This window comes from Rhinatrema bivittatum, chromosome 4, assembly GCF_901001135.1.
Source record: "Rhinatrema bivittatum chromosome 4, aRhiBiv1.1, whole genome shotgun sequence".
Taxonomy (NCBI): Eukaryota; Metazoa; Chordata; class Amphibia; order Gymnophiona; family Rhinatrematidae; genus Rhinatrema; species Rhinatrema bivittatum.
Window position 1 is genome coordinate 99,886,397 of NC_042618.1, and position 24,488 is coordinate 99,910,884.

At 45.9% G+C, this 24,488-nt stretch overlaps 1 protein-coding gene across 2 annotated transcripts in view; it reads right to left on the reverse strand.

The window, feature by feature from the left end:
- Positions 1-15,873, reverse strand: part of BMF (Bcl2 modifying factor) — a 43,399-nt gene extending 27,526 nt beyond the window's left edge. For both annotated transcript variants that reach the window (XM_029598510.1, XM_029598509.1), the window contains exon 1: positions 15,556-15,873. In XM_029598510.1, coding sequence (XP_029454370.1) covers positions 15,556-15,626 — 71 coding nt within the window. In that variant the 5' untranslated portion in view covers positions 15,627-15,873. The remainder of the gene's footprint in view (positions 1-15,555) is intronic.
- Between the last annotated feature and the right edge of the window lie 8,615 nt (positions 15,874-24,488).

The window sequence follows — 24,488 nt, forward strand, 5'->3', positions numbered from 1 at the left end:
TCAGAGTCTGTAGGTCCAGGATGGGACGAAATCCCCCAGTCCTCTTGGGGATCAGGAAATATCGAGAGTAGAACCCCATTCCCTGTTGCTGTAGAGGAATTGGCTTGATCGCCCTGGCCTGAATGAGGGTGGAGAGCTTGGACAACAGAATTTCCTGATGGGGAGACTGACCCCAAGAGGGGCATCCCTGAGTGCACTCAAGAAGTTTAGATGATACCTGTGGGGCACAATGGAAATGACCCACCAATCTGATGTGGTCGCTAACCAACGATCCAGAAAGAGGCGCAGGTGGCCTTCTACTGATGGATCCGGCGCAGAGGGCATGGAGACTGAACTTTTGCTCCCTCTCCGCCAGTCAAAACCCCATAGCAGGGCTCGGTTGAGGTGCTGGCTGGGGTCTAGGCGACCGCGGCTGCTTGGGGCGGCCCCTAGAAAACACCTGCTGAGAACGACCACAGGAAACTGGAGGATAATATTTCCTTTGATGGTAAAAGGACCTACGTGCCCCTTGCTTCACTGACCTTCTGGCCGAGCAGGGGGGGTCCGAGGTGCTAGCTGAAAGATGCTGGAGGGTCTCATGATGCTCCTTTAGCTGAGTCACAGCATCCCGTACCTTATCCCCAAAATGGTTAGCCCTTGTACCGGAGAGGTCCGCAAGTTTCTCCTGGACCTCCGGCCGGAGATCCGAGGCTCTGAGCCAGGCTATTCTGCAGGCTCTGATGCCCGCTGCGGCCATGCAATCTGATATCTCAAAAACATTGTACACGGAACGTACCTCATGCTTACCACACTTGAAGCCTTGCTGGACCAATGCTAGGAACGCATCCTACTGCTGTGAGGGAGGCATTCCGCCAATTCCTGAACCTTCTTCCAGAGGTTCCAGAAATGTTGGGCCATATATAACTGGTAGGAGGCGATATGGGCTATTAACATTGCCCCCTGAAACACCTTCCTACCCAGTGCGCCCTATTCCCTATGTTCCCAACCTGGAGGCATGGAAGCATGGGTCCGGGACCACGTTGCTTTTTGAGGGCAGATTCCACTACCATTGACTGATGGAGGAGCTGGCACTGCTCAAACCCAAGGGACTTCTGAACAAGGTAGACGGCGTCAGCTTTCCTGTTCACTGGAGGTACGGAAACAGGATGTTCTCAAATGTGCAGGAGCAACCCCTTGAAGATCTCATGTATGGGAACGGCTACCACCTCTTTTGATGCGTCCACAAACTGGAGCACCTCTAGCATGTGTTGTCTAGCATCCTCTTCTGTGAGGAGCTGGAATGGAATAGACTCTGCCATGGTGTGGACAAAATCGTCAAAGTTCAAGTCCTCTGGAGGAGACTGGCGCTGTTCCTCTGGGGGTGACTGTTCCAAGAGGACTTCCTCGGAGACATCAGAGGAGGACTTGGAAACATCATCCCCCCACAGGTCGTACGGGGCGACCTCCTCACTGAAATTCCCAGGAGAGGTCAGTGGAGGACCCGTGCTGATTGCTCTTGGCCTGGGACCCGGAGGCATCGACAATACCGACGGCATCGATGGCACGGAGGCCTCCAAAGGACTCGGCAGCTTAGGTGCCAGAGGCCCTGATGGCCCTGGAAGCGCCGAGCTTTCCTCCTCTTCGGAACTGGTGATTGATATCACCTCAGGTGGGGAGGCAATGATGGCTGCCAGGGGACCAAGGAACCCCTGGACACCGGCTGCGTAGGGAGGAAGCCTAGTAAAACATCAAGGCGCTCCAGCAGCGGTGCTAGGATCGAGGGAGTGGGCTCCGGCATTGGTGGAGGCACTGATGAGGCCTGCGATTCGATACCTCCGAGGGCTCGGAACACCACCAGTTGAACCCTACGATCCAGCTCCTCCTCGAAAGTCACCATGGGTAAGGTGGGTGGAGGAAGAGTATGCGCCACTGGATCACCCTTGAAATCATGCTGACTATGACTGGACAATGGACGATGGGAAGGAGGAGGGTCCTTCTTCTTTATTTGCATATATTGCAGATCCTGCCACTTGGAATTCATATGGTATTATTTATTTATTTATTTATTTATTTATTAACTTTTATTTACCGACATTCGTGAAGCACATCATGCCGGTTTACAAAGAACTCAGATGAGATACAGATGAGTTACACAGAAAGCCATGAGTAAACTAAATTACAACAATAAAAACACAAAATATAAATGATAATACTAAAACCATACTAATAAAAAGAATATTTTAAAACAGCTGATGAAGAGCATGCAATAATCAAAAATTTAAAAAGGTTTTAAAAATATCCCTAATAACTATAAAATATTTTAAAACAGCAGACACATGAAAAACAATAAAGGATTTTAAAAATTTCTCCTGCTCTCCATACCTAGGAACTTTTGATTCCAGTCACCCTGAGATTGTTGTGGATTAGTCAGAGGTGGTGACGTACACAAACTTGCTTCTCTCTCTCTTTCACATACACTCTCTAAACGCACATATTCATTCTCATACACACTCTCCTATATGCTCACAAACGGTCCATGACAGTCAGACATGCTGACTCACTGACTTGTTCACACACATACACTCACTGACTCGCACACATGCTCTCTCTCTCTCATACTCATATTAACTCATACTCTCTCACCCTCACACACATTCCCTTGTTTACTGACACTCACCTGCAGTCATGCTCACATACATGCTCACAGTTGGCCATACTCACTGACTCATGCATTCTCACCTGCACTCAACTGACTCACACATGCTCTCACTCTCAGTCAAAAACACACATTCATTCACTAAGGTGCTTTCTCTCTCACGCTTCTCCCCTCTGAATAAATTAAAAAAAAAAAAGGTTTTACTTACATTGGTGATCAGGGGGACCCTGGCAGGGCCCTAAGCATAGGGTCTGGATGGGCTGCCTGTTGCTGTTTGGTATCCCCCCTTGTTTTGGGAAGGGGCGGGTTGGAAGGCCCCAATGCTACTATTGTTTTTTGTTTTTCAGTTACTTTATGCCACGGCCCAGCAGCTGAGAGCAGGCTTGGAGTTGAGCCGTGCTAAGGGGCCTGCTCGCTGCCTCCCCTCAGCTGCCGGCAGAAGCATGTGAGGGAAGGAGCCAGGAATATGGCGGTGGTGGGAAAGAGGGGCCCGAGCAGAGCAGAAGCAATGGCAGCAGGAGCATGAAGCTGCCGCTGCTGTCACCGCTGCCATCGCTGCTGTGCCAGTAAAAAAAACAAAACGGAAAAACAAGGCAGAGTGAGCGCAGAGCCTCCGGGGACGCTCCCGCTCTATGATAAAAGATTCTGTGGGACCTGGTGTTGGTCATAGCGGCTCCATGGGCACGGGCCGCAATCACCAATAGGCCACTCTATCCCTGTGCGGCCGCTCTTTCTTTCTTCCTGCCCGCAGGGAGTGGGGACCCTGCGGGCTTGTCGGCGCAGCTGCGCGTTGATGGGTCTCATGATCAGACCTGGCAGTGCAGCACTCTGAACCCCGCAGAGCCAAAGGAAGAGTAACTGGCAGTGGCTCTGAGAACGTGTTCAGCTGCCCAAGCTTCTGCACATGTCTCCTCCCTCACACTTTGCCCTGCAGCTGCACTGGGAGGACTTATGCACCCGATTGGATCACTGCTGCCAAACTTGCTCTGATTGGTCGGTATCTGATTACCCTTGTAGCCGGACTCTGTACAACGGGCTGGAAAACCAGGCTCTCCAGTCCAAAACCAGGCAGCCAACCCTGACAGCAAAAGGACTTAAGGCAGGAAAAGGGGCATCTGATGCCATCTTCAAGGACTCCTTGGCCACCGTAAATGGAAACAAGTCCTGGATGTCTGGTTTAGTGATTCAAAAAAGCCTGGTGCCTCCCAAAAGCAGCGGCAGATAAAGCTTGTCCTGGGCACGTACCAGTAATGTTTCAATGAAGATGGGATGGGGAGTTAGAGATGCCTGAGGCCTCCTGCCCCGTTTCTTGACATTCTCCCTAGTGAAGCCAAGCATAAAAAAAAGTAAAAGAGCACTGAACTAGGAGACAGGAGTTTTACTCATTAACACGTGTGCTACAACTCACGTTCAACCACACCCTGCGGCCCAGCCTCCTAGCACAGTTGGCGTGGCTTCAACATGCCGTGTAGCTACATTGGGCTGTAAATGAGGAAGTGAAATTTCGGCTGTGTCCTATACTCCTTTCCCTCTTAACTTGTGCTTCTTGGTCCCTCCCCTTTCAGTGCCTCTTCTTGTCCTTGCTCCCTCCCCATCTGTTTTCCCTTCTATTGTGTTTCTTTTCCCCCCTTTGGTGGTTCCAAGTCTTTATACTGTGACTCTTTCCTGCCCTCCCCTCTCCTCTGTGCCGCCGTTTCTCACCATCTGCCTTTGTGCCTCTCTCTCTCTCCCTCGTTCTCCCATTGCCCCTTTTCCCTTACTCCCTATTTCTTCCTCATTCTCTTGTCAGTGCCTCTAGCCTTCCTGGTTCTGTTCTCCAGTGCCTCTCCCCTCTTCCTCTGAGCCTTCTCCATGGTCCTTTCAGTGTACCCATGCCTTCCCTCCTGCCTATCCTTCTCAGGGGTTCCCTTCTTTCTTCTCTGTGACTCTCTCCCTCCTCTTTTTTTTTTCAGAGCCCCGGTTTACTCCTCTCCCTCCCCATTCCTGTACGAAGTTACGTAGCTTGGGGAGGAAGGAAAAGAGGGGCCTCTCAACGCTGCACTTCTTTCTCCTCTAGTTTCTTTCTCTCTGCCCTCCCCCCCCCCCCCCTCCCCTCCCCTCCCCCTTGCTTTCTCATACTCTGGTTTGGTGACTAAGAAGTTCAGTCCTTGTGAAAGTCTGACAGAAATAAGAAGGGTTGAGGGAGAAGAAAACAATTGTCTCAGAAGGGGGAAGTGGGCATCAAAACCCAGAGTCAGCACTTCCCTCAAAAGTCACCCTCCACCAACAAAAAAAAAAAGCTAATTTCATTTAAAATAACAATCACCACCCCACTGAACTTCCTGTAATGTCAGTGCAAATTAGGTTGGATTACAGTAGAGAAACATTGCTGTACACAATACAGGTGGAGGCAGCAGGGAATGCGTCCGGCACTAGGTTTCAGAGGATATTTGACCATATTCTCATGACTAGTCTTTCTCTCTAGCACTGACACTATGTGGCGTGCTACACCCAGATAAGACAACGTATGGAAAGAATGAATAGTTAACATGCGCTAGGTTTACCTGATCCAGATACAGTCCTAGATAGGGGAGTCTATGTGCTTCACCTACAGCATGCATTGGATAAGTTGACCTGTTACCAAATATGACCGCAGTTAATGGGATGAGCACTGGCGTGTGGTCAGTTCTTTTGGGCAGAGTGAAAAAATCATAGAACCAAGTCTGATCTGGGTAATTTATATGAAGTTTATCTTTTATAATAAATTTAGAAGGCATACAAAATATATAGGTCAAAGCACAGAAGACATCAGTTAGATGTGAACTGAAATTAGAAGGTTATTAAACTGTTAAGATAATGCATTACTGCGGCGCATCACAAAAATCTGGTTATTCGCAAGTGTTACGGATGTACCCTGGCAGATTAGGAATCATTTGTTAGGTGCTCTCTCCTGCCCTGGATTCATCCCTTTGTATCCCCCCTTACGGAGCGTAGTCTATGCATCCTGAATTCCTATTACAGGTGCAGGTTCTGTTTTACAACAGGGAATCAAGTTTTCATCTTCAAAGGCAGTGCTTGCAGTTGCGTGGTTTCGTTTTCACTATAAATCTAATTTTAAGTCTTTCCTGAATTACATAGCGCGTACACCAGACGCAGGGAGAAGCTTGGGCCATAAACACACACAAGACATGCAGGTACACAATAGATGAAAAGTTCCTTCCCCGGAGTGTTTACAGTACAGCCACTCAAACTGCCGTTACCTTATGTTCGCCAATTAACCCAGGAGCATGCAGTCATTTCGGCATTACAGCACACCCTGTTGTACGTTACAGTATTTACAGCAAGAGGTCGCATTGACTGGCCTTGTATCAGCAAGTTAACCTTAACTCCAATAAAGATTTATGTTTTGCATTAATTTATACTGAGAAGGAAACCAAGTGCAGCTAACAGTATGGTTGTAAACGTTCGTTGTACCTCAACAGGAAAGCCCCTGGCTTCTGTACGGCTTACATGCCAGAAAAGTCCCCTGCTCCACTTCATTAGTGTATTTATTTATTCATGTTACCAGGAGGTTTAATCCTTCCAGTTTGGCCAGGGTCCAACTAGTTTCATGTCCCCAGTGGGGTTGGATGACAGGGTGTTACCCTCCCATGTTATACAGGTTCTCAGTCTCAACCAGAGGGCCAGGAAGGCACCATCCTCACCTCATGTCTTAGATTGTAGCCAAAAAGATCGAGAGGCGAATTGCTTAGACAGAAGGATGTATTTCCAGTGTGCCTGATGTTGCTCTGGCCTCATTCCAGCACCACGGTTCTATAATGCAACTTTCTCACAGTTGCATATCTCCTTCTTTTACAGCTCAGGGTAACTAAGTGGAGAGAAAACCTGTGTGTTTCTCATTTGAGAGAGCACAAGAGTTTCTCTCCAGATTGCAATCCAAGGCCAGAAAGCAGAGTTTGTTCAACTCCTAACTGCTTTGCCTGAGTTTTTCCTACAGCAGTTTTTGCTGGAATCTTTCTCCTGGAGCACTGTGATTTTCTTCTGTTCAGTCTGCACCCTACTAGCACAGCTCTGTTTTGTGGGACCCACACCCCTCAGATTTTGAATTTTTAGAGTGCTAGACTTTCAGAAACAATGTAATGAGGGCTGGAGGTAGGAGTTATGTTAGCCAGATGCATTTGGAGGCAGCTCTTCACAAATCAATGATACTTTGGCTTCATATAACTTCTTTTGAAGACAAGTCATGTGGTCTTCTGCATCTCCAGATCTGTAAGACTCTGCTGCCTTTACTAGCAGAACAAGACTGGCACAGATAAACTGGAAAAAGAAGAACCATTTAGTTTCCTGGCTCTCCAGCTCCACAGTGAACAAGTTCTAACCAAAGGTGCACAACCTTGGTCCTCAGGGGTCACAACCAGGTCTGCTTCTGGGTAATCAAACTCTGCAGATCAAGTTGGCTCTCACACTAAAGGTATGTGAATATGCCTGATACATACGGATTGGGGATCCTGAAAATGAGGACCAGATCTGTGCACTTGTAGTTTAGGCCATGTTTTGGTACAGCGGATCTACAAACCTTCACCAGTGACCATTTTACTAAGGAACTTTTGCAAACTGCATTCTAGAAAGAATCACTGACAACTCACTTTAGCTCCTCTTGAATGGCATACTGAATACACCAGCTAAAACATATAGAGGTTGATTCACCCATCTACAGGCTGGTTAGAAAGGGAAGGCAAATGGTTATTTGGAAAGGTTGGGCAACTATTTTATTTGCTATTCTGAGTTTGAAAATTAACTCCACAGGGCACCAAATAGAGGTGAACAGGGTGATAAGTCTATAAAAAAGGATTTTATCAGATCCCTCTCCATATGGCAGATTGTATTATCTACCTCACTATGGTTTTTCTAGGCTATCTAATGTTTAGAGGTGCTATTAAGATTCCTTCCTTGGTAATGGCACCTCTCACTATATCTGAGGAAGGGGCTTCTGTAGTCCCAAAAGGTTGCATCTTTAAACATCTCTGTGAGTTTTCTAAATGTATCATCTCTACCCAACTACTTTATTGGTTTTCTAAATGTATCATCTCTACCCAACTACTTTATTGGTTTTCGTTTCACAAAGTGTAATGTTGGTAAGCTAATACAGTGCTCCCTTTCTATCATTTACACTATCTGACCATGTGGAGAAGACAGTTTGGACTTACAGGGAAACACAGCAGAAAATAAAAAGCACTGTAACCAAAAATGAGAAGCCCAGTTTAGCAGCTGCATACTTTGGCCTCTATGTACTGCCTCAAACGCAATGGAGGCACTCTTTTTGGAGCACAGATGCTCTAGGTAAGAAAACAAAATTTGATGTAATACACTTTTGTCATCTTATATGTTGCAGATTGAGAGATCCTTGAAGGGAGATTTAAATTATAAATATCTTTACTCTTCTGGGAGGGGAGAGACTTTGTTGTCCTCACCAGATTCCCTATTGGAATATTCTGTGTTGCTCAGGGCTTTTGCCTCTGAACAACACAGAATATGAAGCAGATACTGACCACAAGGCCCATCCAATCTGGTTAAATTCCTTTTCTTCTGTCATACTACAGACCTTACCTGATCTCCAGTTTTACCCTCACTTTCCCACTAATCCTCTGTGTTTATCCCAGGTTTTTGTGAATTCTGATACTGTTTTTCCCTCCTTTACCTCCTCTAGAAATCCATTCTGTGCATCCACCCCTTTTTCTGTTAAGAAGTATCTCATTATGTTACTTATGAATCTTCTCATTTTCAGCTTCATATTGAGGCCCCTTGTTCTAGAACTTCCTTTCCATGGATATGTTTTTGCCTCATCATCATTTATACCTCTGAGGTAACTGAATGTCTGTAGCATATCTCCCCATCTCACACCTTTCTTCTATATATTTAGATCACCAAGTCTCTCCTCATAGGTTTTACGGTGTAGATTCTGCACTATTTTGGTAGCCCTTCTCCGGATTGTCTCTACGTTGCCTATTTCTTCGCAGATGCAGCCTCCAGAACTTGATACAATATTCCAGATGAGATCTCATAGAAACATATGAAACATAGAAATGACGGCAGAAGAAGACCAAACGACCCATCCAGTCTGCCCAGCAAGGTTCACACTGTTTCTCTTGGCTCTTATTAACCTTTTGGTTATCTCTCCCTCATACATAAATCGATCCATAACCAAGATATGCAATGGTTCTCCGATCATTTTATTTTCCACACATCAAACAGACCAATAAGAAAAATGCACCAAGCCAAACTCACCTCTTCTACAATTAAACACATCAAGCACGTCTCTACAAGAGACCGCACATTCACTATTGCCGGGACCAACATCTGGAACAAAATGCCCACCAACCTGCGTCTCGAACCCTGCCATAAGAAGTTTAAGCAAAACCTCAAAACATGGCTGTTCGAACAAGCTTACACTCAATGATCCTCTCCTCTACTGAAATACCGATTAATATTCCTGTTCTCACTGAATCATTGCTACACGCCGATTTGATACTTCTCACTGCTAATTTTGACTTTTTTGGTCTCTGAACTTCCATTTATTATTTGACTTGCCATTAACTAAGGATCATGATTACCATTGGTTTATTGTATTTGCTTTTATTTTGTTGGTATTTTTTTATATATATCATGTCTATGCTATTTCAATTTCTCTGTAAAGCCTGTTGCTGAATTATTGTTTATTGTAAACCGAGGTGATGTTTTTAACGTGCCGCGGTATATAAAAAAAAAAAATCACTAAATAAATAAATAATAAATAAATTTCCCTTCCACCCCCACCATTAATGTAGAGAGCAGTGTTGGAACTGCATCTAAGTGAAATATCTAGCTTAATTAGTTAGGGGTAGTAACCGCTGCAATAAGCAAGCTACACCCATGCTTGTTTACCCAGACTATGTTATTCAGTCCTTGTTGGTTGTTGTCTGTATATAGATCCACTTTTCTTCATTCCCCCTGTCGTTGAAGCAGAGAGCTATGCTGGATATGCGTGAAGTATCGGTCTCTCCCCAGCCGTTGAAGCAGAGAGCTATGCTGGATATGCATGAAGTATCGGTCTTTCTCCCCAGCTGTTGAAGCAGAGAGCTATGCTGGATTTGCGTGAAGTATCGGTCTTTCTCCCCAGCCGTTGAAGCAGAGAGCTATGCTGGATATGCGTGAAGTATCGGTCTTTCTCCCCAGCCGCTGAAGCAGAGAGCTATGCTGGATATGCGTGAAGTATCGGTCTTTCTCCCCTGCCGTTGAAGCAGAGAGCTATGCTGGATATGCATTGAAAGTGAAGTATCAGGCTTATTTGGTTTGGGGTAGTAACCGCTGTAACAAGCAAGCTACTCCCCGCTTTTTTGTGAATGCAAATCCTTTTTTCCACATTTCCTCTTGCCGTTGAAGCTTAGAGCAATGTTGTAGTCGCATTAACCGTGTGTGTGATTATTGAATAAGGGTATTATCTCCAGGTAGTAGCCGTCATTCCCGTGAGCCACCCACTCTTCATTCACGTCCTTTAGACTTTATGGATCCACAGTGTTTATCCCACGCCCCTTTGAAGTCCTTCGCAGTTCTGGTCTTCACCACTTCCTCCGGAAGGACATTCCAGGCATCCACCACCCTCTCCGTGAAGAAATTCTTCCTGACATTGGTTCTGAATCTTCCTCCCTGGAGCTTCAAATCGTGACCCCTGGTTCTGTTGATTTTTTTCGGGCGAAAAAGGTTTGTCGTTGTCTTTGGATCATTAAAACCTTTCAAGTATCTGAAAATCTGTAGCATATCACCTTTGCTCCTCCTTTCCTCCAGGGTGTACATATTTAGATTCTTCAATCTCTCCTCATAAGTCATTCAATGAAGACCCTCCACCTTTTTGGTCGCCCTTCTCTGGACCACCTCTATCTTGTCTCTGTCTCTTTGGAGATACGGTCTCCAGAACTGAACACAGTACTCCAGGTAATTTTTGTACAAAGGCATTATCGCTTTCTTTTTTCTTCTGGTCATACTTCTCCTATTCAACCCATTATTCTCCTGGCTCTTGCCACTGCCTTGTTGCTCTGTTTGGCAAACTTGGCGTCATCAGATACGATCATTCCCAGAACCCTCTCTTGTTTAGTGCATGTTAATACCTTACCCACCAACATGTACTGCCTCAAACGCAAGACTGCACTTTTTTATGCATTTAGTCTTAGTTGCCAAACTCTCAATGACTTCTCAAGTGTTCTTAGATCACTCCTCATTATTTCCACTTCATCTGGACTATTCACTTTGTTGCGGATCTCAGTGTCATCTTTGACCTACCTTCCCAATTAGCTCCTTTGCCATATCATTTATGAAAATATTAAATAAAATTGGACCCAGCACTGATCTCTTTGGCATGCCCTTGGAATCCCTACTTTCCTTGGTATGAATTCCCAGTTTCAAATGCAATTTATCACCTTGGAATCCATCCCTAAGCTATTTAACTTGTTAATCAGCTTCCTGTGTGGAAGAATATCAAAGGCCTTATGGAAATTGAAGTACAGGACAGTCAGTTCTCTCTCTGAATCTAATTCCCTGACATGACCTCCCAACACATGCTGCCTCAGAAACTGTAATCTGTTGGAGTCAGGATAATTCATTATTATTTTGTTTAGTAGAGATATTACTAATTTTCTTACCACCCAGGTAAGGCTAACTGGCCTCTAGTTACTAGCCTCCCTATACTCCCACTACATCTGCCCATCTTCAGTACGCTGGAGCCACTCCTGTCACCAAAGAATGACTAAACAATATATATTAGTGGAACTGCCAGCATTTCTTTGAACTCCCTTAATGTATCTTATCTGGTCTTACTGTCTTATCCACTTTCAGATTTACTAATTCCATGTCAGCTCTTGCTTCTGGAAATGGACAGATGTCCTTTTCCCTTCGGTTTGTACTTCTAGCTTCTATCTGTAGTCCTACCTTGGTCTCTTTTTCAATTGAAATCCATGCACCCATTGATTAAAGGTTATCTTTTTTTAAATTCTTTCCCCTGCAAACAAAATGTAATCTGCGTATGCCACTGGTGTACAGGATTATACTCTCTGTCTGGAGGCATGAACACAATTTTGTATTTTGCTATGCATGCACTGCTGTGCCTCTAATACTGTCCAGAATGATGGGTAACACCATTTAAGTGACATAAATATTTTAGAATTCTTAAACCTCTTAGTTAATTTGACTATAACAAAATTATTTAAAAAATAAGTGTAACTGCATAAAAACAAGTGTAACCGCATAAATTCTTTACTACTGTTGCGGAAGTGGACCCTTAGGTCGAGGCGAGCTCGGCGCAACCTGCAGGGAGGAGCCCTGCAGGTCCCCACTGTCGGCAGGCTGAGCTGGCCGGAGCAGAGGCCCAGCTGGAGTTTCACCAATCCCAGCCCTCATTCCCCTTAGGTTGAGCCCTCGGGAGCCGGGGCCGACTGGACTTAGTTGCGGACCTCTGTGGAGGTGAAGATCTGAAGCAGACCGGTCAGGCTACAATCTGGACAGGCGACTGGCAGCGGAGTCTGGACGAGGCAGATGTTGTAGGCAGGCAGAGTTCAAACGAAGACGAGGTACAGGCCTGAAGTCAGTGGCAGGCGGAGGTCAAGCAGCGTCGGGGTCCAGTCCAAGATCAAGTCAGAAGATCAGTCCAAGGAGGATGAAGAAAAGGAGAAAGATAAAGGACCACAGGAACATGAGGAGTTGCTGAAGACAGATGGGGGGAAGATGAAGAGATGCAGAGGCAAACCAGACAGAAGGAACCAAGGGCAGAAGACATGGACTCAGGACCACCACAGCGGAGGCAAGAACCAGGAAGCAGGATCAGGAATGCTGGCAAAGCACTTCTCCAGGAGGAGTCGACCTATTGCTGAGGCACTGAAGAGGTGTTCTGGCAGGCTTTATATGTATACTGGTGGCTCTGTGATGTCATCAGAGGGCACCGTGGGCCCTTTAAATTTGCACAGGTCAGGCATGTGCCTACCTAAGGGATTCCCCTGATGTGGTGGCGGTGTCGACTTGGTGGCAGTGGCGGAGTCAGCCTAGTCGCACCGAGATGAGCTGGAGTGGCAGAGCTGGGGAGGCTGGCTGTGTCATTGGAGGGTCATCCCTGGAGGCCCGGGCTGAAGGTAAGAGCAGCGGTCCATGGTGCAGGCCCACGGACCACCAAGCGCAACAACTATGGGCCTGATTCACTAAGGTTTTTCTTCCATTCTATGTCAATGGAGAAAAAAAAACACCTTACTAAATCAGGTGCTAAATAAGGAATGGATCATCCTCAGCTGAGACTTTAAAAAGTTTATACAGCCGGTCAGCAAGGGCAACCATCACCGCTGAAGTATAAAAGTAAGCAAAGATATCATACTGGCTGCACAGCACACAGGATAAGAAGGAGCCCACCCTTAGCTTCAGTACTAGGGCTGATGGTGCTAGTGATAGTGCAGACTCTTCAGGTGAAGACAAAATCCCTGAAACAGCTATAGGCCATGGCTACTCTGTTCATGAACCCTCTGTAGCAGGAAACGGACCACAGCAAATAATGAAAAAACTAAGAGGAAGAGATACAGGTATATGGACCCCTGAATATAAACAGGAGATAATGTACTGCTATTTTTCTAACACTAACCCTGTTTAAATTGAGGGTTTACAAAGAAAGCATGCTAAATAGCACAATGCATGTACTGAAGCAAGCATTAACAGTAAATTTGAGAGATTCAGATCATATTCCATATACCCTGGCTTATGAGTGAGATTCATTTTTCTCAAGGTGTGTGCAAAACAAACCTATTTGGAGACATTACCAAATAAAAAAAGATGAAATAATTCATTGGTTTATTAACCAGATATAATGTTTAGTATACTTATGCAGTTAATCCATGTTGATTAATCTATTTATGTTACGTGGGTATATGGACTAACCGATTGCTACCCAGAATCATTTATTTTGGCAAACATAGGTTTTAATATTTCCAAAGCAAGTATGGTACGGTAGGTAGTAATATTGCCTCTGTACCAATTACTGCTACATTGTTGATCTTGGAATTATTTAAGCTGCTTCCTGCAGCAAGGTGGCTGCCAGTCTTGGAAGACAATCATAAACCTCCTGACACACACTCTTATCTGGCTATGCTATCACAAATGGCATAACACACGCTGTGTGCTGTGAACCAATCAGGGACCAGTGCCTGCAATGCAATTTGTAACTCTCCTAAACATGGCTGCTCCCAGGAAAGCAAGGAGATCGAAAGTTTTTAAATTGCTTCCCTCCCTACATTCACTAAGCTGTATTCCCACAGACAGAGAATGAGAGGTAGCATTAGCAAATCATGCCCTTAGTAATCATATTTACACAGTATATGGCAAAGACTGAGTAGTACTCCTTTGCCTGCAAACTTTTGCGATATTGCACAAAAACATAGTGGGTGCCGTTTTATTCAGAAAAGGTTTGTGACAGGTTAGCAGCCAGGTAAAATTATACCTATTCTTGTCATGCACCATTTTTTCCCCCTAAAGCTCAGCTATGAAAATAAAATTTCCTTCTGGGAACAGCAGGGGGCGGACTCCCGCGGCGTTTATAGACACTTATGGCGCAAACTGACTTGAGAAGCGAAGACGGGGATACTCGACCCTTCACAGACTTATCTATCTGCAGGAGGTGCGCCCATAATACAAGAGGAAAGTCCCTGGGGCTGGCACGATAAGGGAAGAGAACTTAGGGAAACAAAGCAGCTTCCGAGCTCTGTGCGGGTAACAGAAAGGCTAACAGCTATCACCTCCGGAATGTGTTATCACTCTGGGACGATAACTTGGGGTTGAAATCCTAGTACCGCACTGCCGGTGCTGTTCCTGTACTCTCACGCTCCTACAGGGAGTAAACGGCGCCCGAAAGTTAATCAAGAAATGCATTACGTGGTCCAGTAAAAAGGAATCACTTGATTTCTTTTGTTAACGTTTACCTCCTACAGCAGAAAGTGGGAAGGCTAATTTCCCGACACGTCTGCTCCCAGCGCCAGCCCTGTTTTTCCTCTATTGCCAGGAGCTCTTGCAGCTGCAGCACACTTGTCGCTTCTCTTTTTGTCTGTGTCTGCGGTCGCAGTTTACCAGATGGGTGGCGGAATCTTGCCACCCGGTAAAAATTTGTTACCTCACTGGAAAAAAAAAACCCAACCCAAAACAAAACATCGGAAAAAGCGTGAGACATACAAGCGCTGAGTCACGAAAAATCTGCCGCTAGATCTCCCAGTGCAGAGGCAAACGCTGCCGGGCATCCCCCGCGGTGCAGTCTCAACCAGCGGTAAAACAAACGTGCCCGGGAGGCAAAATCTCATTCCCAAACAGCCGAGGGACAATGCGGGTAATTGTGTCCCGGGCGCTGGGTCTCGGCGGGATTCAAACACCTGCCAAGCGCCACCGGCGGGGGTGGTGGGCTCCGGTCGCCTTGTGTGGAGGAAAATCAGCGGCCGGCGCTCAGTCAGACGCTCCCCCCCCCCCCCCCCCCCCAAGGTCTTCCAGTCCGCATCCTGCACGGTTCGCTCCGAGGATGGAGCTGATGGGGACTCACAAAGTTGCAAAGGAACATGTCCTAACCCGTCCCCTCCCTTGAAACTTCATGGGCTAAAATAAATTCAGGAACAACTCGCGGGGGGGGGGGGGGGGTAGTAGATTGGAGATAAATGAATTTGCAAAGACAAACGGTAGCTGTAATGGAAGGATTTGTTAAGATCCAACGCCTTGTACAAACCATCTGTCCGTGCCAGCAAGGTCCGTCAGGGTAGGACCTGGAGCTCCCCCCCCCGGACAGGCCACTGTGTCTTCTTAAACCCTCGAATTCCGGACCTGGCAGGAAGAAAAACGGGGTGCAGTCTGGACCCAAGCTCCCCGGTGAAATCATTGATTGCCTCTTCCTCGCCTACACTTACCTGCAAGAAGAGAACGTGCAGCCCGCAAGTCCCGCCGGGGAAAACCTCTCCTGCCCGGTCCCTGCGATCATTCACCTGACCTGCCTCGGTGTTTCCGAGAGCGCCGCCGGCGCCTGACGAAGTCCCCTTCCTACGATCGGTTTCTGATTTTCCCAAAGCACTTCGGCGAGTGAGCGCCGCCGGCTCCGGGCTCAGCAGTTCAAGCGAGCGGCGGCCGCGGGCAGCGAACAGCTGACGAGTCCTGGGGGGGTGACGTCACGGCGCGCGGGGCAGAGAGTCCCGAGCCTGGCAGCGGCGCTGGGGCGGGGGGAGGCTCCTTTGCTGAGTGTGGAGAGAAGCGAGGCCGGACAAACTGCACGCGCTCCTAGCAACGGGGGGGGGGGGGGAAAAAATTCTGTGAGGACGGCCCTAAAACTCTTAACTAGTTTAAAACAGGAAAAAAAAAAATCAAGTGTAGCTCTCGGACCGCGTGGCGTCAGGCCAAAAGGAACAGTGGAGCCTGTCCTATTTTTTTTTTTCAAAATTCTTTCAAAGTTTTACCGAGGCAGAAACCCCAGTAATGCTTTGTAAAAGCAGAACTGAGTCACTTGTTCTTTTATCACTTGGAATCAGTGGCATCTCTAGCCAGATATATTTGGAGGTGGGGAGGGCAAGTTACATATGGAGTGAGGGAAGCCAAAGTGACACTTCCATAGGGGGCCCTCTAGCTTTAAATTGGCTATAAAAGATTCAATAAGATAAAGCCGTAAGAGTTTTCTGTGTAATAAAGAAACCTCTGGCCAGTTTCAATCACCCAGTAAAACTATCATTAAATTTCTTGATAGCACCATTCAACCAAGTCTTCCATATGGGAGTGAAATCGGAGTTCTGCACAGAATCACACTGTAAACCCTGAATCTCAATTTCTGTAAACACACACTGCATTCACAGAAATGTCTTCAACAATGGATGCAGAGAAGTGTTAGGCCATTTCCCTTATAGTTAAAACAAATATATTTAAATTCTAGTGTCAATGTAGTAAATGCCACACAAACTCACTTCACTTAAGTGTCTGGCAGTGCAGGAACACAGAGACTTGCAAAAAACAAAACAAAACACCCAGAACCTATGTAGCAAACCAGCCATTTCCAAAACCATACAATAAATCCCTGGCCCTAAATAGCAATAAACCTATCTAGAAAAAGGCAGCACCACAAATATTACACCAGGCCCTAGAACACCAATACACCACCTATTGGGAAAAAAAAACAGAACAAGTCAGATTTCCTTAGACCTGGGGTGGAAAACGTTTTATTTAAACAGAATCACATTACTGGCTCTCATTTGCCCCAGGGGCCACAAGGTGGGGGAAGGGGCAGGTGAAGGTCACCCTTGGAGCTCCTTGAACAGGAGGGGGTTGCCTTTTGAAGCTTACAATGCTACTGCCTCTCTCCCCTTCCCCTCAGGGAGGTTGATTTTCAGGCAGTTTCCAAGAAACTAAAGTCTCCCTCATGGTCCATTCTAAGCATTGAATACCACAAAAGATTGGGAAAGTCTGGTGCTAGTCTAAGCATTAACATACCGGGTCTTTCCCCCCCCCCCCCTCCCCTTTCCTCCCGCCCCACATAGGTTCCTGTGCTCTCCTTCCATTTCCTGTCCTCAAATCTTCCTCCATTCCATTTAACAAACCTTTCCACCGCCCAAAAGTTAACCTTGTTCCGCTGTTATATGTAAGGGCTCTGCCCAAATGTTTTTGTTTTTTGTAAACCGATGCGATGTGTCAACGGATGTCGGTATAAAAGAGACCTTAAATAAATAAATAAATAAAGAAGATTTATGCATGGATACTAAATAAATACAAATTTTAGATTGTTTTTTTTGTTTTTGTTCCCCTCACAAACTAGTATAGTCTTCATTTTCCATTCAACTTCTTTAACACTTTTTTAAAATAAATAAAGCAATTTATATAAGTCTACCTCCAACATAATACAGGAAGAATCCTGTTTCTTCTGGTCATTGGAAAACATTTTAATAAGGCTATTGTACTGTACAGATTCAGAGAGCAAAGGAGCTTCGACCATCGCTGACAGCCTTGAACCGGCCACCAAACAGACCACTTCCCAAAGTCCCACAATTTCTTCTTCTGAAGTAGGGAATCTGACCTCCATCACCTCACAGGATCCCATCTGCCAGAGTCTCAAGGGAAGTGTTTTGTTATCACCCCCTCTAGAGCCCAGTTCCACTTTAATGTGATTGGGTAAAGGTCGTATGGGCAGGATTATGTAAGGCAGAGATTCCCCGGATTGGCTTCACTGGCAGGGCTGGCTCAACCCACTGTGCAAGCTGTGCACTTGCACAGGGCAGCAGTCTAGAGTGGGCAGCAGCCTGGGGACCACCTGTTATGTTTCAGGAGGCTAGGATGCTGTGACATACCCCAACCCACCGGCTGTCAAATGTCAGAAGAGGCTGCAACGGCCTTGTGGTTCCAACTCACTGGCTACTGAAAAGAAGAAGAGACTGCAGCGGTCCAGTAGTTCCCAACCCATCTGCTGCCAAAACAAAGAGGAGGTCGTGGACCGAGGCAGTTCCCAATCTGCTGGTGGCTGAACTAAAGAGGAAACTGCAGCCACTCTTAACCCACAGGACAGCTGCAATGAAAAGGAAGTTGTGGGTGGCAGATGTAAAGAAGAGGGCCTGAGGCTGCTGGGAACCGAAGAAGAGAGAGAGGCCCAGTGTGTGTGTGAGCATGTGTGTGAAGAAGCCTGTGTATGTGAGAGAAGAATATTTATGTGAGAGCATAAGAATGTGCCTATGAGGAGGTGTCTGCATGTGCGAGCATGTATATGTAAGAGAAAGGGGGCATGTGTGATACGTATGTGAATGTGTGTGCGTGAGGACGCTAGTGCATTTGTGAGCTTCTGCATAGGCGAAAGAAAGAGCAGAAGTGTGTCAATCTGTGTGATAGGGAGAGTATGTGTCAGAGAATGAATGTATATGTGTGTGCATGTGTATAATCTATAGATACAGTATGCTGTATATATATATATATATATATATAAATATATATGTATATGAGAAAGAGAGTAGAACATTTGTGCATTACTCCACTAATCCATGACAGTCTTAGGATGGCTGAAAATTAAAAGTTGCCAGGTATGCTGAATGGGGATTTTTAAAAATCCGTTATTACTTTTAATTATTGGGTGTTATTTGATGTGTCTGATGTTTTGAAATAGTTTATTGATGTTTAGGAAATTTAAAAAAATTATATGAGTTTTTAAATTATTGGATGTTCTATTCATCAGCTGCTTTGAAATATTTATTTTATGATTATACTATTTTAATTGATCTTTTATATTTCTTAATTTTATTGTTTGATGTTTTATGAGGAACATAATGTGTGTTTTTTCCATTGTTCTACTGTATACAGAGTCTGGCTTTGTGTGATTTCCAGTTCAGTTTTTGCCTGCACATTTCTCTTTATACTTTATGGTCTCTTTTTATTCAGGATTTGGAGAGGGTCTGTCTGCATGTGTGATCAAGGTGAGATATTCTGCTAGTGTGTAGTTTCAGTTTAGGGATCTATAGCAGCCTGGCTTGCTCTGTTTTCCTAATAGATGTATGGGTGTTGTAGGGCCCGGTGTAATATTTTCCCTTTGTATTGGTATTGTAGGGCCTGGTATAGTTTTCCCTTTAGGTAAGTAGAGTTGTTTGAGCGCTGTTATGGTATGGAAGATTTATCATATTGTAATTTTAATTCATTTTACTCATGGCTTTTTTAGGACCAAGCCCATAACAGCGCATGTTAAAATAGGCCTAATCGACTGGAAGCAGTGATGAGAGTGAATATAATAACAGGAGTCATTTTTTATGTCGGGACAGGCAGTTCAGAAGCAGGTACGGAACAAGGGGCCAGAATCACTCCCGAGGACTCAATCACAACATTTGGGAGGATCAGGACAGACCTATGTGCGAAAGTCCACAAACAAGATCGAGGGGAAGACCACCTCCTCCGCTGTCATAAATTTGTCAGGTTCTTGTTTGTGTTGGGAACTGCAATTACTGATGCAACTTAACGTCAGATGCCATCGTAAGATGCCATCATAGTTTGGAGAACACTTATTGAACTCATGAAGTTTATGGAAAGAGAATTTTGAACTCCAATAGAATGGTTTTGAGTCCTGCAGAGAAGTATAAGCTCGATGGTCAAAATTTGACCAATTCCCTGAAACAGGAAGTTGGTAACTTCTAGGGATGTGAATCGGGCTTCGGACGATTAAAAATATCGATATTTTCAAAATCGTCAGAAATCGGGGGCTCCCCCAAAACGATAGGAAAGATCATGGGGGTTCTCTTATCGTTTTGGGGGAGGGCGGGAAAAACGGCACACAAAAATAACCCCTAAACCCACCCCGACCCTTTAAAACTAATCCCTTTGCTTCCTCCACCCTCCCGACCCCCCCAAAAACATTTTACAGGTACCTGGTGGTCCAGTGGGAGTCCCGGGAGCGATCTCCCGCTCCCGGGCTGTCGGCTGCCACTAATGAAAATGGCGCCGATGGCCCTTTGCCCTTTGCCCTTACCATGTGGCAGGGTATCCGTGCCATTGGCTGGCCCTTGTCGCATGGTAGGAGCACTGAATGGCCCGTGTCAGATGGCGCCGGCCATCCAGTGCTCCCTCCATGTGACAGGGGCCGATTCACATCTCTAGTAACTTCCAAAACACGGACTGCGTTGGACTAGCAGTCTTGTTTTTCATGAGCAAGTTTTAAGAATCATCACAATGGCATTTTTTCATTTGATGTTCTTCATGAGTATTTAAGATAAGCCTAAATTTTGTTAACACATTTACATGACACTAAGGCATAAAAGCAAAAATGTTTTTAAAAAATGGGATGGTAATGGCAGGCAGACCTATGATTATATCTTGAGGCAGCAACAGTAAAAATTTGCAGTGATGCATATTGTCCATTAATATGATGATCTCGCTTATATAAATTTATATTTTGCTGCCTCAATTGTGTGTGTATACATATAGTTAGGAAGGATTATTTTTAGCTATATACAATAGGCCTAATACCATATGTCTTCCAAGTGCCTCTTTTGCAGGGCTTTCTGGTTGGTACCACATAGTGCATGTAAATATAATCTGTATGTTGTTATATTTATTTTTATCTCAGAAGACTGTATTTTGAATGTCCTTTCATGTAAAATCTATTATAAATGCATAATTTTCAATTGTGTGTGGAGAGGACCATGGTGGGGAGAGGCAGGGGCACAAGGCTCTAAGACGGTGCACTGGTCCTGGTGTAAAATGTCATGGGATCCAGCTCAAAGTCTTTGACCGAGAAAGAATGTACATTGTTTGGGGGGTGGATGGGGGAAGGTTTGTCACTTATTCTTTATTGATTTGTTTTATAATTTACATGGTGATAGCTGGATTTTGTTGGCTGATTTGAATTTTTCTAGTGCGTAATTAATTTCATTGTATAGGACATATGTGTCAGCCCTGAGGCTTTGTATTGGAGTTGAAATATTTAGTGGTTTAGAAATTGAAAGAATGTGTTTTTAAGTATATTTTAAGAGTAGAGTACCACACTTTTTCATTGGGACTAGTGCACCAAATAACCACTCCTCACTGCAAATGAACTACTTGCCCATATTGGCGCTACGGGGGAAAAGTGTCCCAAATTTGCGCGCCTGAAATCTGGTAGTCTTATTCTAACCTTACCACCCCTGTAAATGATGTTCAGACACAGGATTGGGCAAGCTGCTGGCTGCACGCATTTGGAGGTATTCACAATGCTGCCACCACCGCCACCCCCTCCTCACTGCTGCTGCTGAAGAGAATCAGTGACCATCATCCTCATCTTCTTCTCCCACCTCAGTGGTGTTGGTGGGCTGGATATGATGCAGTATATCTGAGTCAGACTGGAAGGAAGGCACCGATGGGCCAGAATGCCCTCCTTGGCTTTAGACCCTTGCACAGACACTACATGAGGCTGGTAGAATCCCTCACCTCGGTTACACAAGCAGGGTACAGACTGACACTTTTCTTACACAGATTCTAATCACAAATTAGAAACAGAAACTTGCAGACAAAAATTGAAATGGAAACTCCCAAGAAGCTGGCCTCTCTGAGCAGTGTAATACTGTAAAAAGAAAAACAGAAATATATTTCCTCTTGTACCGAGCAGTATACAAAGATATAAGAAATGCACATTCCCAAAACTGACATATTACAATCATTAAAAACTGAAAAATAAAATTCTTTTCTTCTTCTTTGTTGTCTGGGTGTTTTACTTTTCTGATTGGAGTGGTCTCAGTCTCTCTTTCCCAATTTTCTTTCGTCGGTCTTCTAGTCCCTCATAGATAAATTTCACCCGTTTCACCCTCTAGTCTCCCAATCCCCTTATTTTCACTTCTCATGCTCCTACCAGTTCTTCTTTTCCTATTCTAACTCCCTCTCCATTCTCCCATCTCTCACTCCTTCCCCAGCCTTTCACCCAATCCCTCCCTAGTCTCCTTATCTTCACCCTCTGTACTCACCACCTCCTCAGCTCTCATCCACCTTACTCCATCTCTCATCCCCTCATATCCTTCCTGGCCTCCAGCCCTTTCTTCTGTCTCTTTCTCCTATCCAGCTTCCCATACCCACTTTCACCTCCTTCCCAGCTTCCTCATTTTCACCCTGTCTCACTCTCTTCACAGCCCCCCTGTCCCTTTCCGCTGCCCCTCAACACTTTCCAGTCCATCCAGGTTCTTCACACCAACTTTCCACCCCCCCCCCATACCCCCCAGCCCATTTAACACTCCTACTGATACCCCTACTCAATCACCTAGTCCCTGAATATCTGCTCAACTCTCCCCTCATCTATGAGTCCCCATCCAATCCCGAGTCCCTATATATCCACCCAATCTCTGAATCCATGCTCTGCTGCCCCTCCCCCCATACCTGGGTCCCTACTGTCCGTCCCCCCCCCCCCACCCCAAGCTTATAGTTTGTCCCTCCTGTTTCCCAGTGCCTCTCTTTCCCTTACCTTCCTCCTCTCTGTTTCTGCACAGAGCAGGCAGCAGGAGAGATGCGCCATCAAGCAGGCACTTCTAGCTATTTGTTCCTTTGACGCTGCAGGTGCCTTTTCCTCCCACATGGTTCAAAGAATCAGCTAGGGAGAACTGCAAGGTTCAAATAGCTAATTGCAATTTGAACCATAGTGGCAGAGGAGCAAATAATTTAGAAGTATGCAGTTGCCAGTGCCTCTTTCATGCTCTTTGTTGGGCCCAAAGAAGGGAGGTTGGCAGGTCTGGATTTTTTTTTTTTTTTTTTTTACATAGGGAGGCCTAGGGTAAAAACCTGCGAGGGGGTCCCAGATCCGGGGAGCTATCCCTCCTGCACGCTTCCTCCACTCCTGACCTCTTCCTAAGTGTTCTCCCATTTTCCCTCTCACCCTTCAATGGCCCCCTTTAGGGTGCTCTTCCTTTTGTCTTAAGCCTGCCTATGGCTCCTTAGTGGGCGCTCTCCCACCTGCCCTCTCCACTATGGTCCCTTCCTTCATGCTCTCCCTCCTGCTCTCTCCCCCATGGCCCCGAGTGCTCTTCCTCCTGCTTCCCCCCTCCATGGCCACTTCCTTGGTTTTCTCCCTCCCACCCTAGACCCGCCCCCCCCCCCCCCTTCACCTCTCATTTGGCTGGTTTCAGGGCCAGCTTTGGTGGGGCGGGAGCAAACAGGGCGATTGCCCTGAGCCCCAAGCCACAGAGGTTCTGCAACCCACCTGAAGTGGAGTCGGAGGCAGCAGGGGCTGGGCAGGGGCGAACCTCAGGCCAGTGTCACAAGAGACCTGTAGGAAAATCATTGTGGAGGGGCCTGTCAGCTGTACACATGGGCTCATTGGTGCTGAGGTGCCTGGCCTGGCCCTTCGCACGGGTTTCATAAGTAACAGGAAACCCATGAAGAAGAAGGGGGTGGGGTTAGGGCTGAGGCTGCTGCAAAGCCAATGAGAGTGCATGCAGCTGAGTGATGTTTCTCCTTCAGGTCTGTGCGGTGCTGGTGGCCTGTAGTTTGCTGTTGCCCTGACCCTGCTCCCTTTGATTTCAATTCAGGCAGGCCACAGAGCTTCCTGTGGCTTGGGGCTCAAGGCACTTACTCTGCTTGCTCTCCTTTCTCTCCCCACCCATATTGTGCCAGCACTGGAGGTTGGGTATTTACAGGGGGGGGGGAGCAAGCCATAATATTTTTGGTGGGTGATGGTTGCTATCCCTTGTCCCCCATAGCGAGGTCTCTGCTTGGAATCCAAGTGGTAACTCTTACCAGTTTCTGACTCTAGACCAGTGGTTCCCAACTAGGTCTTGAGATTCACACAACAGATCTAGTTTCTGGGATATTGATAATGAATATGTACAAGATATATTTGCATACAAAATGTGTGTAAATATATTTCATGCACATTACACAGCCATTGCAGAAATCCTGAAAAGCAGGCTCGTTTGGAAACCACCACATCAAGACTTAGAGGATAGAAGGGTGCGATGTGGTAGATATTGGCTGGAAGCTGCTAATAAAGGCATCAAACGGTTTCAGCAACCAATCACAGTGCAGACTGTATCCAGCACCATCTGTACGATAACTGCAGGGGCATGGTGGGAGAAGGGAGGGTAAAGACACAAATCAGACTTGCACATTTGATTGGAGAATTAGGAGTCAGTCTATAAGTGGGTTTAGCTTTCCAGCTCTGAAACTGAGCAGAGGCTTGTAAGGTCAAAATAATTTTCCACATACTTCTCAGCTAATTCTAGCCTGTCAAAGGTGCTTACACCCAGTTCTGAATCTTGAACTCCAGCTGCAAATACTGCAGGATTTGCAGTTTATTTCCTGCAAGTTATTTGTTGCCCTTTTTTCCTACATAGTTTAAAAATGAGAACTGACAATGGATTACTGGTGATAAGCTGTGTGCATA